The following is a 21541-nucleotide window of genomic DNA, read 5'->3' as shown; positions in this document are numbered from 1 at the left end:
AATTTTTATGAAGAAAGCTTTAAACCTTTATTGAAATCATAAAAGAATACCAAAAACAAATTAGAAGATAAACTACATGCATAAATGGAAGAACAAAATATCATAAAAATATCCTTTCTACTCAAATACATCTATATAATCATTGAAATTGGAATAAACTGGGCTTGGTGGTGCACCCCTGTTATCCCAGTGATTTGTGAGGCTGAAGCAAGATTGTAAGTTCAAGATCAGCCTCAGCAACTTAGTGAGACCCTGTCTCAAAACAAAAAATAAAAATTTCTGGAGGCATAGTGGTAGAGTGCTCCTTGGTTCAATTGCCAGTATCCCTGGGGAGCAAGCAGATTGAATCAAAATTCCAACAGGCATCTTTTACAATGAAATTAAAAATCACATGAAAAAGCAAAGGACTGTTTTGCAGAGAAAGAAAGGGGAAAAACAGACCAATAAGACAAAATAACCAAAAAGCAAATGGATGCAAGTACTGAAAATATATATGACAAAGATGTTATTACAATTCAGTAATAAGGTGATTATTATCCTAGAAGGATTAACTAATTCTGGATAGATAGTAGTTCATCCATGTTTGGGCACAGGGGACAATCCTTACTTCACATCACTTTTAAAATTATATTGAAATTAATTAAACCATACATGTAAAAAAATCTGAAATTTCTCTCCTATAGAACAGATTTATATTTTTTTATTCCACAACACAAGACATGGACAAATCAAGAAGGAAACAATTAAAAATTTCTGTTTAACAAAGCATCATTAACAGTGAAAAATAGGAGTAACAGACTCAGAAATGGTATTTACAGAGCCATTAATTATAAATAATTAGGATCCAGTGTATGTAAATAACTATATATTAATACAGGAAAACCAAAATAGCCCAATTTAAAATAGCCAAAATAATGAACAGGCAATTCACATGGTTACAAATGTTAAGTAGTCAACAAATAAGTGAAAAGATCATTAGGTTTGCTAGTCATGAAGGAAAGGATAATAATACAATTATTAAATAATACAATAATTAAATACCATTTAATAATTATCAGATTGGCCCCCCCAAAATTAAATCATTGGCAGAATTCTGTGCTGGCAAGGACCGGAGGCGATGGGAAGTCTGCTGGTAGACATGCTAATTGGCACAACCATTTGGGAGAACAATTTGGCAATATGTAGTAAAGTTGAAAATGCAATTACTGTCAGCCTAACAATACCATTTTTGCTCTATTTCCTTCAGAAAAACTCTTGCTCTTCGTGCCAAAGAACAGGAACACAAATGTTTAAAGCAACCTTGTTGGAAATAACAAAAAAAGATTAAACAAACAATAATAGTAATCATAAAAGAACCAACCAAGGTGCCTATCAATAAAATAATGCCCAATTAAAGTGCGATATGTTCATCTGGTAAAACACTTATGTCAGTGAAAAGAAATGAGCCAGGTCTCCTTGTATCAATATGTGTCATCTCAAAACAATGCTGAGGGGGGGAAAGAAGGCTGCATAATAATATAGTATTAAAATGTCTATGAAATTTAAAATGGGCCAATCAATTCGTATGTACACAAAGTTTTTTAAAATATGCCTACGAGGAAAATGGGACATGAGGACACAGATGGGTTCAAATTTTATCAATATTTTCTTTCCCACCAAAAATTAAAGGTATGAAAAAAATACCGCCCAGTGTTATAATGCAACAATTTGAGAAATAAGTCTATGAACCTTTCTGAAGTGTTCTCTATACCTTTCTATCTTATTGAAATGTTTTCTAATTAAAACATTTACAGTAGTTCACATGAAGTCTCTGGCACATCAGCTCAGGCTCGAAAAGTGATTGTTTCCTCCCTTTCCCCCTCTTGGCTACAAGCTGACTTGCCAAGTACCCAGGCATCACCCTCTGATTCTTAGCCCAAGGGTGGACTGGAATACTCGGGCTCTTCCTGAGCCAGAGGCATCCTAGGTGGTCTCTCCACTATGTCTTCTAGCTCAGACAATCTGGGTGGTAGGTTCTGACCTACGCCCATTCTTAGTGCAGAATTTTAACAGCTAGGCAGCTTCTGGCCTGCAGAAAAGTTCATGACAGTAAGATACAAGACTACATTCCTCATTCAATTAAAACTATGGATTGCAAAGCCAAGCATTTCACCCTTCCCAAACTCCCATTCTATAAATGAAGAAATGGACAGTTGGAGAAGGGGAATGGCTTGTGTATGGTCCTTGGGTCAGTGGTCATAGTGAACAGAAAACTTGTGTCTCCTGACTTCAAGATCTTTCCAAGTGATTTTTGTATATCAACTCTTCTGAGTCAAAACTAGGGCTCTTGATTTCTAGTCTTCTATATTTTCCAGTTCATTACAGCTGGGGTGTCCGCATCAGAAAAGCATTGTCTTGGGAAGGAGTTGGCCTTGGTTCAAGTCCCTGCCCATAATGAAGGCAAGGTGCATAGCTTGCAAGGACACATAGCTTTATCTCCCTATGTTGGTTTCCTCACCTGACAAGGTAGAAACAAAAATAATTATTATTATTCCAGAAAGTAGAGTATTGAAGAGGTATAACACAGTTTAGATATAGATAATGCTTTGAGAAATGGCCCATGAAAAATGAATGCTGCATGTGATATGGAGACAGTAGGGGAACAGTGAGGAGTAATTGAGGAGCTCACAGAGGTTCCTAAAAGAAGGAAAATACATATTTCACAGTGCATGAGGTTCTCTCCCTTACTTCTATTGTACTTTTGTGTTTTTCATTTTATCTTCATAGCAACATGGGATAAGAATCATATCTTAATTAAAAGATATAAGAAGAGACCCAAAGAATTGAGGTGACTTGCTATAGTTTTTAAAAAAAAAAATTTAATTATAGATGGACACAATACCCTTTTTTTTGATCCTTTACAAATTTTACTATCTTCAAAAACTCTTACAACTTCACATACCTTTTATAATTTGCCCAGACTTTTACTTAGTTTTGTATGATATCCCTTGTTTATTTTGAGAACACAGTAATTCTTATAACAAATTATCTTTTGAATATAACTTCAAAGAGCTTAAAGTTCAGTCTTCTTTGGAGTCATCCTAACATGAAGTATGGTGAAAGGCAAGCGTTTTCCAGGTGAGGTGAGGCTCTTGGCTAATCTTAGGTAAAATGTTTTATTTCTGAAGTTGATCTTTGCTTTTTTCTTGAATATCATTTTACAGAGTTCTCATATATTGTTTCCTGAGTCCGTATGAATATCACTTAACATTCTTAAACATTACATCTGAAACATGAATCAAAATGGAAGCTAAGAGAATGCCTAACTTTTTTTGTGTGGAAAAAACATTGTCAAAATTCTTCCATGTTCCACATGGTCAACCTTTAAACAAATCAGGCTCTCCTTATTATCTTCCAAGAATATATTTAAATTTCTATCCCAGTGTAAAAACAAAAAATTCTATGTATCCTTTTACAGAACATTAAATGACATCAATAAATCCCCACTTAAATTTGTTATTTTTATGTAGGTCTAAAAGAGATAGCCACTCCAGGACAACTTTAGAGAACACCACCTTGGTAGAGTGTCTTCCTAATCTTTCAGGGTGTCAACTATATTGTAATAACCTAAAATAACATTTATTTATTTAACCAGTTATAAAGCTATCATTTAAAAGACAAAAATTCGCCAGGCATGATGGTACCTGTAATCCCAGAGGCTTGGGAGGCTAAGGCAGGAGGATTGCAAGCTCAAAATCAGTCTCAACAATAGTGAGGCCCTAAGAAACTTAAGGAGACCCTGTATAAAGTATAAAAAGGGCTGGAGATGTGGGTCAGTGGTTAAAAGCGCCCTACGGTTAATCCCTGACACCAAAAAAAAAAAAAGCCATAAACCTTAATTCTTTTAAGACTTAGTTTCTCTATGTAACAAAACCTCACAAATTATTTTGAGAGATAAGAACAGATCAGTGTTTTAGACTTTGTTTCATGTCAATGCATTAAAATTTGACCTTAGAAAATCCTTTAAATAATTTTTCCTGACTTTATTAATTATAACCAACTTAATCATGCACACAAACTTTTTGAGATGTACCTTCCACAACCTGCAACTTACTTAGACAGTCAACAACTTGTTTGCATCCTTAGTTTTGTCCTCTCTTTCATCTTGGACTTTAGCACAGAAATATTACTTTATCACACAAAATACTTTCTCATCCAGAAACATACATTTTCATAACTATAACTTTTTATATCTCCCTTTCAGGTGTTGACTCTTTCTTAAAAAAATACCCTTTTTATTTATTTTTTATTATCTATTTATGTGGTGCTGAGGATCAAACCCAGCGCCCCACACGTGAGGCAAGCATTCTGCCACTGAGCCACAATCCCAGTCCCTCACATAGGTTTTAATTAGCATATCATAATATTAGCTATATGTCAAAAAGTGTAAAATATGCCTTTAGAATGAATATTTACATATTTAAGCTTTAGTCACAGATGCATAGCTACTTTATATATTTATATATTTTTAATATTCTTAAAATAATGATTTCATAATCTGCAACTAATTTTTAGCATAGAATTATGCACCAAATTTGATATACACTTGCCATGGATATGACATTTCTGAGGAGGAATATTGAGGAAATTATATCAATGAGAAATGCCAGCATTTTTTTTCTATTGATCAAAAATGCAAACCTAAGGCAGATATTTCATTTGAGATATTTGTGAAAGAATGATGATGACTAAATGCTGGAAAAAGCTTTTTTTTTTTTTCTTATAAAAGGAAACAACCCTTCAACACCAGCCAAGCAACCCATCACATTTAAATTTATTAGTTAGAAACTTGAAATTAATCTGAGAAGCATTTTGAAAATTGGTGATTAAGCATTAATGATCGTTAAAGATTTAAAAAGAGAAACTTAAAAGTTGCATTCCAAGTGTTGTGACAGATATCAGAAGTGTCCAAAATAATCACATCTTTGAGGTTTTGGTTGGAAAGAAAGGGCATATGGGAGGTTTCCACTTAGCGGCAAGTTCCCATCTCACTGAAGGAAGAGGTTTTGAGCTGGAGAGCGACTGTGGATCTAAGAATATCCTGACAGTGTTGGCAAGACTGGAGAAGGGAGTCAGGAGAAGCAGGAAGCAGGCCAGAGGCTGCTTCAGCCTTCAAAGTTGAGCTGCTTGTGGCAGCAGGGTTGTAGAAAGGCTGATGAGAGCCTTGGTGGGGAGAAGGCAGGTCCACCTGGGACGGAAGGTGCAGGTAGCGAAGGAGTTCAATGGCAGAGCAAGGCTTTCCAGATGGTTTCAGAAGCTGCTGAAAGGAGCAACTTGACATAAAATGTCCTACTTTTAGACCAACCATAAAATAGGTTCTCACCTCCGGCAAAGTCCTCAGAGGCCACTAGTTTGTCCTTCTGAAAAAATTCTATTCTATCTGGGTTCTTGACAAAAGAGCCCATGTTTAGCATTAGATTTGACTTTACCTGGGAGAAAAATGTACTTTCAACACAGGAATTTTTTTCAGTAGCAAAACATAATTATTTTAATAGGAGTTGCACCTGTTCTCTTTCCTCTACTTTTTACTGAGTGACTTGGGTTTCTGTTTTTCTATCTGAAAACTTAGGATATCAGTCCCTGTCTCCCTAGCAGCTGCTGTCAGGCTTCAGTGAGATAATGCATGAGTCTTGCAAACCCAGCTGAAGGAAGGAGGGCCATTAAAGTTCCTCTACCAGTCTGATGTGTCCTATGTGCTGCTGGTAAGGATGAAGTTGACCCCAGGGTAAAGACAATGCTGAGATCCAGAATCTTAAAGAGTTAGAATGGGTCACCCAGAAAGAGAGTAAGTTGTCTAGCATTGAGGGTTTACTAGTCAAATGATTTGGTAGAAAAGAGACTTTTCATCAAGCTGTGGCACATATGTTAGCTGGTGGCCCTGTATTCTTGAGTTTACCTAAGCACAGATATAAGCAGTTATCTGTCACTCCATCTCTTCTATTAAAGAGACTATAGCATAACTCCAATGAATGAGAATGTTGATAATTAAACATTGAGAACAATAGGTTAACATTTATTAACTGTTTATCATAGGCTGGGAACGAATGTGCTTTATATCTATTCTCACCTTCAATCTGTAGGAAAATGCTGTGAGATCAGTTTTATGATTGATGTGAAGAGGTAAAACACCTGCCAGTGACTTACTGGCTCAAAAGAAGAAGCCAGGACACAAACATGTGTTTGCTTATCTCTGAGTTGGTGTTTATTGAGAAGGAGGAGGAAGTTGGCATTTATTGAGAAAGGAGGACAAGTATAGGGAGGAGAAGGAAAACATTCACAAAGATTAGCCCACTACCTTAAATATTATTAGCCACAAATCATTTGTGACACACATCACCAATGAAAAACGACATGGGGAAATACTTTTCACACTGGCAAGCTTTTCAATAGAAGTGCCCCATCTGCTCAGACAGTGACCAAGTGCCCTCAATGGCCTGAGATGTAGCCTGAAGCAATTTTTTTTATTTTATTCCATAATATAGACACGTTCTTTTAACATAAAACATAACCCCCATATTTTGGAGCAAAATGAGTGTGTCATAGAATGCATGGCCTATTCATCTTGTGTCTTCATGGATCCCCTGGGTTTACCACTTTCTTCCCCATCCTACTCAGGTTTTAGAAGAATAACCAGAAAAGGTGTATATTCATTAGTTTAGGGGTGAATAAAATAGACACTAAGAGAATACAAAATCTATAATCCTATCAACACATTGTCAATCCAAGTGTTTGCAATGCAATCATCATGTATATATGTGGTATCTCAAGATTTTTATGCCATTGCCCACTTAATTATAATTGACAAAGTACTGACAGAATCTCTAGGAACTTCTGGTCTACCATCAAAGTTAGTAACTGCTCAAGTGCTGCTAATATAAACTCCTTTGCGAAGTAATTCATCTGTTGTTCTCAGCAAGGTCATGTTCCTTACCAGAATCCTTCGTTGCTCCTAACCTCCAAATCACTGTTGCAGTGAGAGTCAGAAGACCTCTGTCTGTGGCCCCTGCACCTGTTATCTTGTTGGCCTTATCCAAACAGCCCCAGGCCTAACAGCAGCTGAAATAACAGATGAGTAGGAGAACTTGAGGGGGGTTTTGACATTGTCCTTTTGTTTATGAAATCCACCTCCTCAAGTGTGGAATCTGATAGGAATTCTCTTCATTATCACTTAGTGTTTATTCCCATGGTACTTTTTTTATTATTAAAGATGAATAATGGGTACAGAGAGAGTTGAAAAACTAGAATAACATCCCCCTTTGAAAATGATCAAAAGGAAAACAGGAGTGGAAATTTAGTCGTGTGTGGAATTGACAGAAACATGTATTTGTCTTGGATAATAATTGGTGATAGCTGGGTTTGTTTGGTGTTTCCTTTGTGAAGAAGACAGGCACTACAAGGTCTTGAGGTCAGAGGAGATGTGTAGTCTTGGTCTGTTGGAAATCTTGCAGAAACCAGCCCCTCGAATTTCAAAACCAGGACAAGACAGTGCTGTGCAAGGGATGAGATTACTAAGACAGAACTAAACGGCAGAGTATAGGACTTAACAGCATTGTGGTTATAAGTTGCTTACCCTTTCTGTCTCAGATTCGTCATCTGTGAAGTCAATGTGAAAATGCTAATACTCATGTAGGGCTGTTTTGATTCTCAAATGAGAAAATAAATAGAAAATGCTTAGCCCAGGGCCAAATTCAATTAATGTATGCTACTGTTATTATTTCAGTCAAGAATGAGGGACCTAGGGAAGGCTCAGGTGGTGGGGAGGATGGAGTCACTGTAAGTGCAGCATGAAGAAGGGGTTTGTACAGGCATAATGGGGTTTCTGTGTGGGTCTTAAAATGGGAGGAAATGATCAGATAGTGCCCAGAGATTCTGATGTGACACTTTATCACATCTATAATTTTACTTATCATATTTATTTTTCCCTGACGGCTTTCTCTCAAACACTTTCATGATGGGCCACATGTTATCTGATATTTTTCTTCCAGGGTTGTTGTAAAATTTAAATTAAAGAGAAAAAAGCACCTTTATTATATGTGGCCATCGGTCAATTGATGCTAGTTTTTATTGGTATAAATTTTTGGTGCAGTTCATCATGCTTAGCAGAGGAGCTTCATCCCAGTAGATAACAAAAATTATTGAAAACAAAATGTGCATTTGATATTTAAAATGAACAAGACTGATAAAATATACACAAGAATTCATTTTTCATTCTCTGCCTGTCTGCCCCCCAGCTTTGTATTTGTAAAGCTAATCGTCTTCTTTGCATTTTCCAGGGATCTAAAACTTGGCAGTACTTACCAATACCAGGTTGTCACCATTTCGGGAAATGAAGAAAGTGAGCCATCACCTACTGCCATATACATTCACGGGAGTGGATACTGTGGCGATGGCATTATCCAGAAGTAAGTAACTCTAAGGACAGAGGAGGTGGGGGGATGCTAATTAGGCCAAGGGATAGTCAGGGTGCTGAATAGAGGAACTAATAAGATACTCTTCAATGCCCTGAGTTGCCAGTGATCCCCAGCAGTCTATCAGTTGGTCTTCAAGAGATTTGCTGGCCTTGGAAGAAAATCAATGACTCTTTTTTTTTTTTTTTTTTTGTTTAACACATGCATTTCTCAAGTATGCAGTAGAATGCATGATTTAGGCAGAACTACCAGGATGCATTTACTGCCATTTTGCTCTTACTCTCCGTTGTTTTATATGTGATATAAGGATTGTATTCATTGTTTTTGTCATTGCCCACATACAGTTAACAGGATGCAGTTATTCTACATTGAAGTATGTTTACATTCTGTGCTGCCTGCCATTTGCATTTGTTAAAATTGCACATCAACAATTTAGAAAATATTCCAAAGGCTTAGAAAAATAGTAAAGTATAATGTTGAAACATAAATAGCAAACAGCATTCTAAAGTGAATATTAAATTTGAGTATGAGTACACCAAAGCAAATGAATCAATAAGAATAAAGATTCCAACCCAAACAGAAATTATGATTAAAAAATATACAGGCATGCATCTAAGACATGAATTGCTTGGGATTATCAGTTCATTAATCCTGTTGTCCTCAGGGCAAGATGTGACACAGTTGCCAAATAGAGGCAAGATGCCATCAAGAATTTTGCATTGTTTAAAAAAAAATCAATAAATAAACTTTTGGACTGTTTTCCTTCCAAAATAAGCACAAAAATCTTTTCTGGAACAAAACTGAGAGTTTTATACCTAGAGGTGGAGAAGAGACCAACAATAATTCAAAATTAAGTTTCTTATTGCTAAAATTATGATTCTTATTTCTAACCTATTTATTTGCAAGTCACGCTATCACTAAGAGACTTTTAAAACTATTGACAGATTTAATGATAAACATTATGCGCAGAGATGGCAAAACGAGCTATTGGCAAAATTCCTTCATTAAATGTCACCGTTGGGTGTCACATCATATCTGTGCAACATGGAATTGCAATTGCTATTGCTCTAGTGGGAGGGGCAGTGAAAGAGAGCATTTGCTTCACAGTTGGATGAAACTACTGATGTGCAGAACATGAATCAGCTGACAGGTACCATACACATGTGAAAGAGATGTGCTGGATGACTCTGTTCATCACTAACACCCATGCTGCAGGGAGAGGGGCCATTGAATGGGTTAATGATGATCGGGTGGTATGTGATGGGGATTGGAAACCTGCACTGGTATGCAAGGACCAGCTAGGAGTGCAAGAACACCACAGAACACCACAGTTGAGAGTTGGCACACAAATGGCAGTCCACATAGACACTGTCATTGGCCAGCAGTATGCTTTCTGATCATGACTGAGCAATGAAGGACATAGTGCCTGTTGCAAACAATCAGATGAGTTACATCTTTAAATTTACTGTGCGTAAAGGTGGGAGTGCCTACTCCAGTCTGCCTCCCCCCATTGAAGCATATTTCTGTTTTATGTATTAAAGCAAATGAAGTTCACATGTTGTCTGAATAGAACATTTCAAAGCCCACTTGCTGGCCCAAACACAAATTATAAACATCCAAAATGTATTTTCATTCTTCTGATAAAATAATCTATGGAAGAGTTGTGCTTTCTTCAATTTTTAAGACTCAGGGCAATTATTTAGTAAACACAAATCCATAGCAAAATTATGTCCTTTCAGAGGGGAATTACCTAAATTTTTCTCTGCTATCTCTGAAGATTTTATTTCTGTCACTTTTTATTAAAAGTCAATGTTTTTTCTCATTTAAAAAAAATGACACTAATAAGGCCAGCATGATTTCAAGTGGCTTGTTGAAGCAGTGTCTTTGGGGGATATATATATATTTATGTCTTGGATGTCCTACACCTATAATTCCAAAACAGAATTGTGAAAATGCTACTAGTGAGGAGATAATATAAGCACTTTTAAGTATTAAGTTATGAGTCAAATCGGCTAACTGCCAAGAGTTTGAGCATGGATTATAAAGTTTATAACCCCATGATGAAACCCCAGGATGGGTTGTGGGTATTTCAGATACACATCCAAGGATTGGGGATGTAACTCGGTGGTAGAGCCCTTGCCTAGCATGTGCAAAATCCTGGGTTCAATGCCTGCAATTGTAATTTGGGGTTTGATTACTTAGATAAAATAATTTTAAAAAGGAATTCCCCAGAGTTGGAATCCTAATCTATAACTATATCTATCCATTTTGGAGACAGATAAAGCTACATTGATAAAACACTGCAAACAATATAATTCTTCTTGCTCATCTAAAAATCATTATTTTTACTAATCACTAATTTTGCACAATATTCATAATTTAACAGAAATTTTAAGTATTTTTACTTAGAATTGGTATCTTGCAGAGACATCAAATACTTACCTGCAGATAACAAACACTTCTTGACATACTGTAGAAAACTGGATGCAGCTCAGAGATGTTCACTTAAGGAAAAGAAGGAAGGAGGGAAGAAGGGAGGAAAAAACATTGGGGAAAAGGAGGGGGTATCATCGCAGCTGTCTACAGAGGAATCTACAGAGAAACTTGGGTAGACTCAGCACTCAAAGAGGTCTCCAATGGACAAACACTTTAATATCCACAGTAACAGATTCTTCCAGTTTCCCATGTAGCAAAAGATGAAAGCACTGGACAGATATTATAATCACAATATTTATAGAATTTATTGGGCCTCTAGTATGCACAAGGCACTGTGCTACATTATCATCTACTCGTGTCCTCCCAACAACCAGGTGAGGTAGCTCCTATTAGCATATTTTGTAGAAAAGACAACTAATGCACAAAGAGTAAATTAAGGCAGTTTTCTCAAGCTTCCCAGCCCTGTAAGGGACTGAACCAGTTTATGACCTGAGGACACAGGTTCTTGTCTGAATTTCTCATCCCATTACTGTGTAACTTGAGAACCATATGAAACTAGATAGTAAAGGAGTGGCAGTGTATTGTCTGCTAAATCTCAGGCACTGCAGCAGGTACCGAGGTGCCAGGATGACAGAGACTCTGTCACTCCTCTTGGCATCTCACAGTCTATTATTGGGGCCTCTCAATTAATAGGCAGAGGAATCGGTTTGACACTTGCTGTGATAGATGGAACAAGATGTCTGTGAACACAGAGAATGACAGCCACCCACTCCAGCCTAAGAGGCCAAGGAGGTCTCTCAAAACTTCTCTATCTAATGATAGATCAGGCATGCCTAGAAGATATTTGTGGTGACCCTAATGTTTTGTTTAAACCAATAGAACATACCAATGGGGTGATAATGGAAGGAGGTTGGAAATATTCTTTGTAGCATAACCCAGGTTTAAAAAAAAAAAATAGTGCATCTCTCCAGATAACCTGAGAAATAGCTGAGAAGCAGAGGGTCACCAGCAATTTCTAGGCTGCAGGATTCCCACAGAGATTGCTGGGACTGGCTAGGAATATGAACTTCTTTGCTCATGAGTTTGCAGATAGGAGAGAACCTGGGTGGCTCCTTGGAGATCAATGCAGTGTCCTAGGCCATCTTAAGGATTGATTGCGAGGCACTGTCTTGCTACCCTGACACCTCCTAAAAACAACAAACACAGCCTGGTGTTAATTGCCTGGGTAAAAGGAAAAGTCTGAGGCCTCTTCCATCCTATGACAAGTCCCAGCTGGTCTCTGGGGAGGGAAAGCCAGTTGCCCACACTCTGCAGAGACCTCCCAAGGCAAAGTGGGAAGGGGCACCGTGTTTCCCTGAGCATCTACTGCATGCCATACGTTGTGCCAGCACTTACCTTCCCTTTTGGAACCCAGCTCTACAGAGTATGCAGATCATCTCATGTAACACAGGAGAAAACTGAGATGCAGCATCTACCAAGCACTGTTCAGTGGATTTTTCTGCCACGATGGAAGTGTTCAGTGCTGACCAACACTGTAGCCACCAGTCACGTGCTGCTATTGCGTACTTGCTATGTGTCTACCATGATTGAGGAATAGGATTTTAATTATATTGACTTTTAATGGATTTAAATTTAAGTCATCACAAATAGAAAGACCAGATAGAGAGACCAAACTGTTTACACAAAACTGGACAGTTAGTGTGAAGCATGGGGGAGGGTCTAACCCAAGTTTTCTGTTTCTAAAAGGACAGGAACTTTCCAGAAAGCAAAAATCCATCCATCCAGTCTCTCTGTTTTGGCTCCTCTTTCTCTTCACCTGTGCCTAATTCAGAAAATGAATGCTGCTCATTTTCTGCCTGTCCCAACCTCTGCAGAATCAATCTCAGGTGATGAAAATAATTAAAAAAAAAAAAAAAAAAAAAAACCAGGAAGGGACAATTTTTTATTTCCTAACAGCATAGTCCCAAGGGCCTCTGAGTTCTTGACACTCATGAAATGACACGCCCAGTGGAGAAAATAAAACTTTTCAATGAAAGGATGACTAACCTGTGTATGTGAATGAAAAACGCCTTACCTTTAAGTGTATGGAGGGAGTAGGAAGTGGGTCCAGACCGGGTGTAGTAAAGAAGCAGCATTTACATTACAGGACTTCCATTTCTTTCAGATTCACCCTTTAGAAATCAGGAACACAAGAGCAGCAGTAATATTTTCTGGACGTGGTGGGAGCAAGATCTATGCACATATTTGTACACTTCTTCATCCATGTCTTACTCCCAACTGACTTGCTAATTTAACTGACAAGATTTCAAAGAATGACTTTGAAGCAGGAATTCTGCTTCATCATCTCACACACAACATTAGGCAAATGTAATAGTATTTTTTTCTAAATCTATACCTTTTATGAATGTCATTTTGAAGATGAAGAAACAGACTCAGGAAAGAAAAGAGACTTGGGAGAGGTCCTGAGGAAGATTCATGGGCCATGTGGGAACTTTTCCAATCCAGCCTTGATTCTGAAACTGATCTGGAAAATTTCTCCCGTATGTCCACTGTGCAGAGGCCAAGGTGAAGAATGTGACGACATGAATAAGATCAATGGTGATGGTTGCTCCCTTTTCTGCCAGCAAGAAGTCTCCTTCAATTGCATTGGTAAGTCTGCCATGTCTCTGGGCCTGGCCAATTGGTCATTTACGATGCTAACAATGACTTTAACTAAATGATGATTTGCCCCTTGGTTTTACACATTTATTGAGTGACTCTCATGTGTCAGGCACCAGGGAATCCAGTAGTGGAAAAACAAGCAAAATAAAGAGCAAATATTCCTACTGTCAAGAACTTAGGCTCTTGTAGATAATGACAGGTGGCTGATTTTGATTAAGCTGTAATTTACAAATACTGTTGCTTTTCTTCACATCCACTGTCCAGAATAGCTATTACTATAAATAGATAGGACTTTTAGTCTTTTAAAATGACAAGAATCAGAAGTTAGGGAGATGATAAAACTTGACCAGGTCAGAAGTGGTTGAAGGCAGAACATGGACATGAACCTGATTCTGTCGGATTCTCAAGTTTGTGCTCAGCTCATTTTGCTGCACAACCTCTAGCCAGGATCCAGGAGCTGCCATGGTCCTCGCTGCAGACTCAGAACCCCGGGCAGTCTCTCTGATCAGAAGGAGGACATAGAGCAGAGCAGCCTGTGTTTAGAAAGCAAACGTCCTTTTCCCACCTTTACCGAGTCAGATGGGAAACGTGTTTTCCTCTGCCTTCTCGCAGAGTCTGGCCGATCTTGTTGTTTCAGCCCCACTTGGGAGGCCCTGGCCAGCCCGGGCTGCTCAACAGACAGGGGTTGGGGGCAGGGATGGAATTTTGAGCTGGTCCAGATGAGATCATACTTCCTTTAAGATGCAAATCGATACCTGAAGATCAAAGGTCCCCCAGCTAATCCCCTGGGCTGGAGGTGAAAACTAATCACAATTCATTTGCAAGTACAAAAGACAGAGGTGCTCTATCTGAAAAGGGAAGGGGCAGCTACAGAGGGGATGAAAACCTCGGTGGGAAGATTTCTCACTGAAAGGCAATTTTCGAGGAGGACTGAAGGGAAGGAGATGTCATTGCATCCTTGCATCTGCAGCGCATTACGGGGGTGTTTAGACATTCTTTCTCCCAGCAGATTGCCTGCCCTGAGGGTAAAAAACATGCACCACTTACCTTTTGTTCTATTCCCAACACACATTTATTGAGCACCTACTATCTGCTTAGCACCAAGAAGGGACTGAGCAATACAATAAAGGTGTTCTGCAAACATTTGTGGTTGAAAAAAAGAAAGAGAAGAAGGACAGAGGAGTTTCTAGGCAGGGTCTTGGGTTATGAAATTGCAGAAGATTGTTTTTCTCTTCTCTGTTGACTGGACAAAGGTCCATAGTAAAAGTCTGATACCCACCTAGTAGTGTGGCAGAAAGAACTTCGGATTAAAATTTAAAATATATCAGGCTGTCGTCTTCTCCGGGTAAGAACTTGCATAAAGCTGGCCAAGTGGCTTCCCTAGGTGGGATCTCAATTTACCTCTTGTTCATGGAGATGATTGGGTTAGGAGGTCTCTGAGAATCTGAACTTACTTCTGTGTGTGGTTTCCAACGTGTGTGGCTCAATTCCTCATACTCATGAGCTCTACTAGAACCCAGACTCACCTTTACCAACATCCTCACGGCGACCAACACTACTCCAGCCCATGCTGGAAAATACTCACCCTTGTCACTCACTCTAATGTGGCATGTAACCCAGGTGGTTCTGGGAAGAAGGTAGGACACGGTAAAGGTCAGATATCGTGCTATAAAAGAGATGCTTGAGCCCTGATCTCTGTACTGTGTCACTTTAGAACTATTCCACCCAACCATATACAAATGCAAGAAAGATTTTCACAAACTATGATCCACAGGCAAGAACCAACCCACTCCCTGTATTTGTAAATAAAGTTTTATTGGAACAAAGCTACACTTATTGATTTCCATGTGGTCTATGACTGCTTTCATGCTACAACAGAGGTGAGTGGCTTCAACTGATGACTCAAAGAGCCCAAAATATTCACTAGTGGTCCTTCACCATATGTCAACCCCTGGTACCTGGATGTGGTTGGTCCATGAAGCCTGATGATGTAGAGAGTAGTTGAAAATTCTGACATCACTCACCATTTCGTGGAAAGGTCACTGGATTTTACGTGCACAGTATTGGGAACTGGGAGAAGCTGGTGGGAAGAGCACTGGGTCTTGGGTCTCACCGCAGGTTGCTCTGCCTCCTTGCACTTCGTCTGCCCTTCTATGCTTTGTTCAAAAGGACTGTTTTGGATTAGATTAGTGTTTTTCAAATAGTGTTAACTGAAGAGGGTTTTTTTTATTATTATTTTTATAGACTTCATTCATTGTACACAAAGGAGGTACAACTTTTAATTTCTCTGGTTGTACATGATATAGATTCACACCATTCATGCAATCATACAGGTACATAGGGTAATGATATCTGACAAGGGAGTTACCAAGAGGATGAGACCTCAACCCTCTTAGGTCCCTTTTATAGCTTTTTACTCTTTAATAGGTTGTGGTGTTCTGCTGCTACTGATGATATTTGCTGAACATCTGCTACATCCCAAGCACATTTATAAACTCTATGACAACCCTTTTATGCACTGCTTTTTCAAAATAGTAAGTGGGATATGGTGTGGTAATCTGAGGCTCTAGTTAAATGGTAGAGATAGACTGAAACCCCGAGTGTCTGGCCTCACACTATGTAAGCTTCTTGCAAAAAATGATAGCTCTTGATCTTGCGGAGCTTTAAGCATGAGGGGCACATCGTTATGAGCAATTCGTGTAAGAAATTAGTGGAAGGTAATAACAAAATGGGTGGTAGTATGAATGTTGCCCAGGGAAGTTTCTTACTCCTGTATATTGAGTGGCATTTGAGTCAGAGGAAGGACCTCAGCTGTACCTTTCAATGGCCATTGGAATCTCATATGGACAATCCCATAAACAGGCATTCCAGGCAGAGGGAAGTTCATCCAGAGATTCCAGCTCTCAGGGACTAGACTCTAAGGACAAACTTCATAGCTTGAGTCTAGAAAACTGTTCTTCTAAAAGGAACAGCTGAAGAGGAGACAGGCCCTGGCTCCCAGAAGATCCAGCTTTAGTGAGTCAGAGCAGTAGGACTGAGAGGGAGGCTTTGCCAGCGTGGACATTGTGCTCATCCTTAGCGTATTAATGACAGTAGTCAGACAGGATTGCGTGAGACACCAGGGCTTGGATGTGTGACCTTGGCAAGCCTCCTTGTTCTTTTCCAGAAAAAATGAAAGTTCTAGGACCCATCTGGGGAAGATATTTACCAATATTTTTTGGATGCTTACTATCTAAATTTCCTTCCTAGATTTAGAGAATTATCCTCCTAATCTTTGTATTACACAAATTGCTTATAATCATACCCCAACCCTAACTAGAGAAGTTGAGATTCAGACTTCTCCTCCTAGTCACCCCGTTTCTTGAGTGTAGACACACAGCCTAGCTTTTCCCTCTGCTCCACTTCAGGCATACTTGCAATTGGAAGCTAGGGTGATAAGACATAGGGACCCTGCAGAAACCATTTGCATGACCATGGAAGGAGTGGTCACACCCAGGACAGTTTCCGAAGTACCAGGGACAGCTTCTATCAGTGTCCAAGTTGAGGTGACATAGCAGCAGCTTTGGATCCCTTCACCAGACCAGTTGTAGGACTAAATCTTAAGCTTCGAATTGACTTCAGAGCTACAAGCCTGGCTCTCTAGCCCTCCCAAAGAGTCCTCTAGTATTATTTTGAGTGGATTTTGTTTGCTCGCTTTGCTTAAATTATCCAAAGTTGGTTTCTGTTAGTTGTGACTTAGAATCCTGGATGAAAATTGTCCTCATTAGATACCTTGCTGTTTTGCTCCATTCTTGGCAGGCTAGATATGCACAGTGTGATTGGGCAGGGTGAGGTGGGGGGATTGTTGACAGGGAAGGGGTTATCAGCAGTGAACACAGTTTGTGGGTAGGTAGATGGTAGCCCTGCATCATGCATTTTTGTTTAATGTGAACCTCGTTTCCAGATGTGGGATCTGAGACCCTCTGTGATGGCTCAAGGTCACAGGACTCACGGAGGCGTGATCCATCAACAGACTGAATTCAGAGAGCCCTGAATTTTCTACTCTGTCACATAAACGATCTGCTTCCTCCCTTCATCCCTCTCTACCTTCCTTCCTTCCTCTGCCTGCTTTTCTTTTCTCCTTCTTTCCCCCTCCTTCCTCATCTCCTCCTCCTCTTCTTTGCCATCAGTCGTCATTGCTGACCATTTAGAAGGACTGTTTTCCCTGGGTCAGTAACACCAGCATGAGGGCGGGTGACAGATTTATGGGGACGTTCCCATTCACTTTTCAGAAGCCCACACATCCGGAAGTATTCCCAAGGTGCCAGCGTGCTATTATGCAACACCCTGGGGACTTCCCTTTCCCACTTTCCCACCCCCGCCCTCATCCCCCAACACATAATAAGTTGCTTATTAAAACAAACACCACCCACAAGACCTCTTGGGCAATTCAGGCTGCATCCCCTCACAATGTGGAAATTATCTTGTCCTTTTCCCCCTTTTAGAAATATAACATACACCAGACCTGGGGTTTCAGTTAAAAGCGTTGGTATCAGTACAGTGATAACTGCCCAGCGGGCACCAGCTGGAGGCCTGTTCAGCAGAACTGGGAATTCTGTTCTCAGGCACTGAGTCATAAACCACAGACAGGCTGCTGATAAAGGCTGAAGGAGGGACGGTAATGGTCAAATTAGTCAGACAAAATGCGAGGGGTCCCCAAAAGGGGTTGTGCTTGGTAATATATCCTAAGCAGGAGCTGGAAGCCGGCTCCCCTCAGAGAGGACCTGTCAGCCTTTACAAGGGTTTGTTTTTGGAGACTCCCCTGTTGTGTTTTGATTGACCACCCAGCACTCTGCAGGGGGGTTGGGCCCAGGCCTCAATTCAGACTTAGAAGCCTTGTGTGCTGCTCAGTATCTCCGAGCCTCAGTTTCTCACTTTGTGAAATAAAGTGAGCACTCTAAGTCTTCTTTCCCTGACTGATGCTGAGGAATCCCCAGTTCCTCATGTGAGGTTTTCAAATCTTGCTTAATGCTGATAAATAGTTAGCAAAGTGAGAGGGACCTGCATGTCATCTCCCCTAACCTGCAGGCACTCCCCTCCTCTGCTCCCCTGTTCCCCCCTCCCTCGCAGCTCCCTGCCTCTCTCCCTGCCCCGAGCACCGCTTTGTCTCTGATGCCTGACACCACAACCCCAGCCCTGTCTCAGAGCCAGCCAGCGCTGAGACATTCAATTAGCACTCCCTGCAGCCCGCTGCCCTCCTCCCCTTCACTGTGTGCGGCAGATAAGGGGGAGGACCAGGGATGGGGATCAATCCACCTCCCCACCAGTTGCTGGGAGGGGCAGGGGGTCACAGAGCCTGTGGCCCCTCTGTCAGGCTGCCCTGGCCCACACTGAGCCAAGGCGAGAAAGAAAAACAAGAAGATGAATCGCCACGTCTTCTCGGTGGATATTCCGATGAGACTGTAGAACAACACTGACTAAGGAAACCAGCCCGGGCGGGGGGAGGGAGAGGGGGGAGAAGAAGGGGCTCTGCCGGGAGCTGCTTTTATTATTATTTTTCTTTCTAACAATGTGAAATCATAATAGATGATCCACCTCTCACCTTACCCAAAATTTAAAAATGAAAAAAAACAAAATGAATCTTCTCCTGGCTGCATGTGTTCATTCAGACCTCCGTCTGTAGAAAACTTAATAACTTTCCCCAAAAAAACTTTCTTGAAATTAAGCTTTCCTCGGCTTGAAGATAGGCCTGTAAAAGAAAAGAGAGAGAAACATGAGCAGCAGGGGGTGGCCATTGAGGTGACAATCTCTCAGCCTGGGTGGGTGGCAAGCTCCCCACTGGCAGGCGTGTGAGTTGGGACACAGTCGTCAACAACGTGGATTCCGGGTGAAGATCGTGGTGCACAGACTCTTAATCTATGCCTCAGCTGTCTCAAAGTAGAGGTTTTTGGGTTTTTTTTTTTTTTTTGTGCAGATCACAAAAGTTTATCCGGCTGGGAGTGCAGCTCAGTGGTGGAGCACTTGTTTAGCTTGTTCAAGGCCAAGTGTTCCCTGGCCAGCACTGCAAACAAGGAAAAGAGTTCCTTAACCTACAGCATTTGAAACAGTGACCCGGGTACAGGTTGTCTTAGGCGCTACTGCTCTGTTATCCTTGATATTAGTATTATTCCTGCAGAAGTTGGATCCATCCTCTCAGCAAGCCCACGAGATAAATTATGTTGTTATCCCAGTTTGGTAGAGGAACAAACTGTGGTTCAGAGAGACAGAGTAACTTTCCCAAGGCCACAGAGCTAGAAATAGTAGTGGCGGGATTTGGGGTCCCTAGGCAGAATCTAGACTCACTTCACCATGAAGAGATTCTATCTACTAGGCACCCAACTGTGCTGCCTTTGTGCCAAGAAACCTTTTTTTTTTTTTAATGCCTCTAATCATCCTCCCAGTCACCCTGTAGAGTCAGAATTATACCCATTTGGGGGATGGGAAAACTGAGGCACTGAAAGTTAAGTGACTTGCCTAAAGTCTTATCTCCAGGTGGTCAGAGAAGAAAACTTCCAACCCAATCCATTTGCCTTAAGCTTGATGTCCAAGACCCAGGCAAGCTCTTGAAGAAGCAGCACAGTGTTCCTTTTTCCACCATTTCCATTTGGTGCCACGGAGTCACAGCAGGAAACAACGTGAGCACACATCCCTCTCGTGTCTTTTTCCTGAGTTGTGTTATCCTCCTACAGAGGTCTCGCTGCACAGAGCCCTGCCCTCAGCGGAGGACCAGGGCAGGCTCATTCAGGGTCTTGGGCTATAATTTTAACTCATGGCCCTCCAAGGATAGTATCTGCATTATTTCTTAGCATTGGTCGAGTTTGGCAACTTCCTCCCATTGTTGTGCCATGTGTTAGAGACATAGGAGCCTGAGTTCCAAAGTCTTAGTTTGCAGTTACTACCTGGGTCACCTTGGGCGTCTTCCGTGCTTTCTCTGGGTCTGAGTTGTCTCCTTTGGAAAATGGACTTCATTAGAACGCCTATACTTCTGTTTATTCTTTCTCTAAAGCGTTTAGCACAGTGCACAGCAGTTAGTGGGCTGCCTCTTCCCTCCTTGCTCTCCATCTCAATTGTGAGCCACGCAAAGCAGTTCATCCATCTGTGGCGAAAATTGTCCTGGACTGGATCCTGCCGATAAATTCCTGCGGCACCTTTTGCACAGTGACTGAGCGTCCTCACTCTCCGTTTCCCCGACTACAAAGTGATGATGAGCTCCCAGGGCCCTTTTGGACTTTAACTTCTAGAATTTAGATCCCAGATTGTTATTGTTTTAAAACTGTGCATTTTTAAAGAAATGAGGGCTTGGGGAGGAGAAAGGAATTCCTTTCACCCAGAGGGTCAAAGGGGGTCACTGAAGGGACAAAAGAGCAGGAAAAGGAGGCGATGGGGCGGAAGAGTGACGTGCGGCAGGACCAAAGATCTCAGGTCCTCGACAGGGAGGTCTGAGGGATGCATTCAAACATCCTTGAGTCAGCACCACTTAGTATCAAGCTTGCCATCCTGCCTCAGCCCACGGCTTACCACCTCCTTTGCAAACCCAGGAGGCCTACCCCACAGAGAGCCAGGGTTGGAATGAAAAGAAACCGGAGGGCCTCTGACGCCAGCAGGGAGGAATTCTAACCCTCAGCCCAGGTCAGCTTCCTGACTCTCAGGAAGGGCTCAGACTCAGGGAACCCACTTGGAGCTTGTTTGCATGTGAGACCAAACTTTGATGTGTGCCTTTGACAGGCAGCCAGAGTCCAAATCAGGTGAATCTGGGTAGCCTAAAAACAAGGACTTCTTTAGGGCATTTAAAGTGACCAGAAATCCATCTGCACATGCATGTACCAGGATGCGCATTTGAGTAGTTGTGACTAGGTAGGCTGGGAGAGAGAAGGCTGCAGGGCTGGGTGTCTGGGCCTTTTCCCAACTCCTGGCTCTCTGCTCTTTCTTGGAGTCCACGTTGGGTTGGAAAAGACATTTAATATTCATGAGCTGTGATC

At 40.9% G+C, this 21541-nt stretch overlaps 1 protein-coding gene across 1 annotated transcript in view; it reads left to right on the top strand.

Annotated features, from left to right (window-relative positions):
* Pappa (pappalysin 1) overlaps positions 1-21541 on the top strand; it is a 232457-nt gene that overhangs the window by 98970 nt on the left and 111946 nt on the right. Inside the window, exons 8-9 of the mRNA XM_047524822.1 lie at positions 8313-8441; positions 13441-13532. Coding sequence (XP_047380778.1) covers positions 8313-8441; positions 13441-13532 — 221 coding nt within the window. The remainder of the gene's footprint in view (positions 1-8312; positions 8442-13440; positions 13533-21541) is intronic.

This window comes from Sciurus carolinensis, chromosome 14, assembly GCF_902686445.1.
Source record: "Sciurus carolinensis chromosome 14, mSciCar1.2, whole genome shotgun sequence".
NCBI lineage: Eukaryota > Metazoa > Chordata > Mammalia > Rodentia > Sciuridae > Sciurus > Sciurus carolinensis.
Note: the sequence above shows the minus strand (reverse complement) of the source record. Positions and strands in the feature narration are given on the sequence as shown.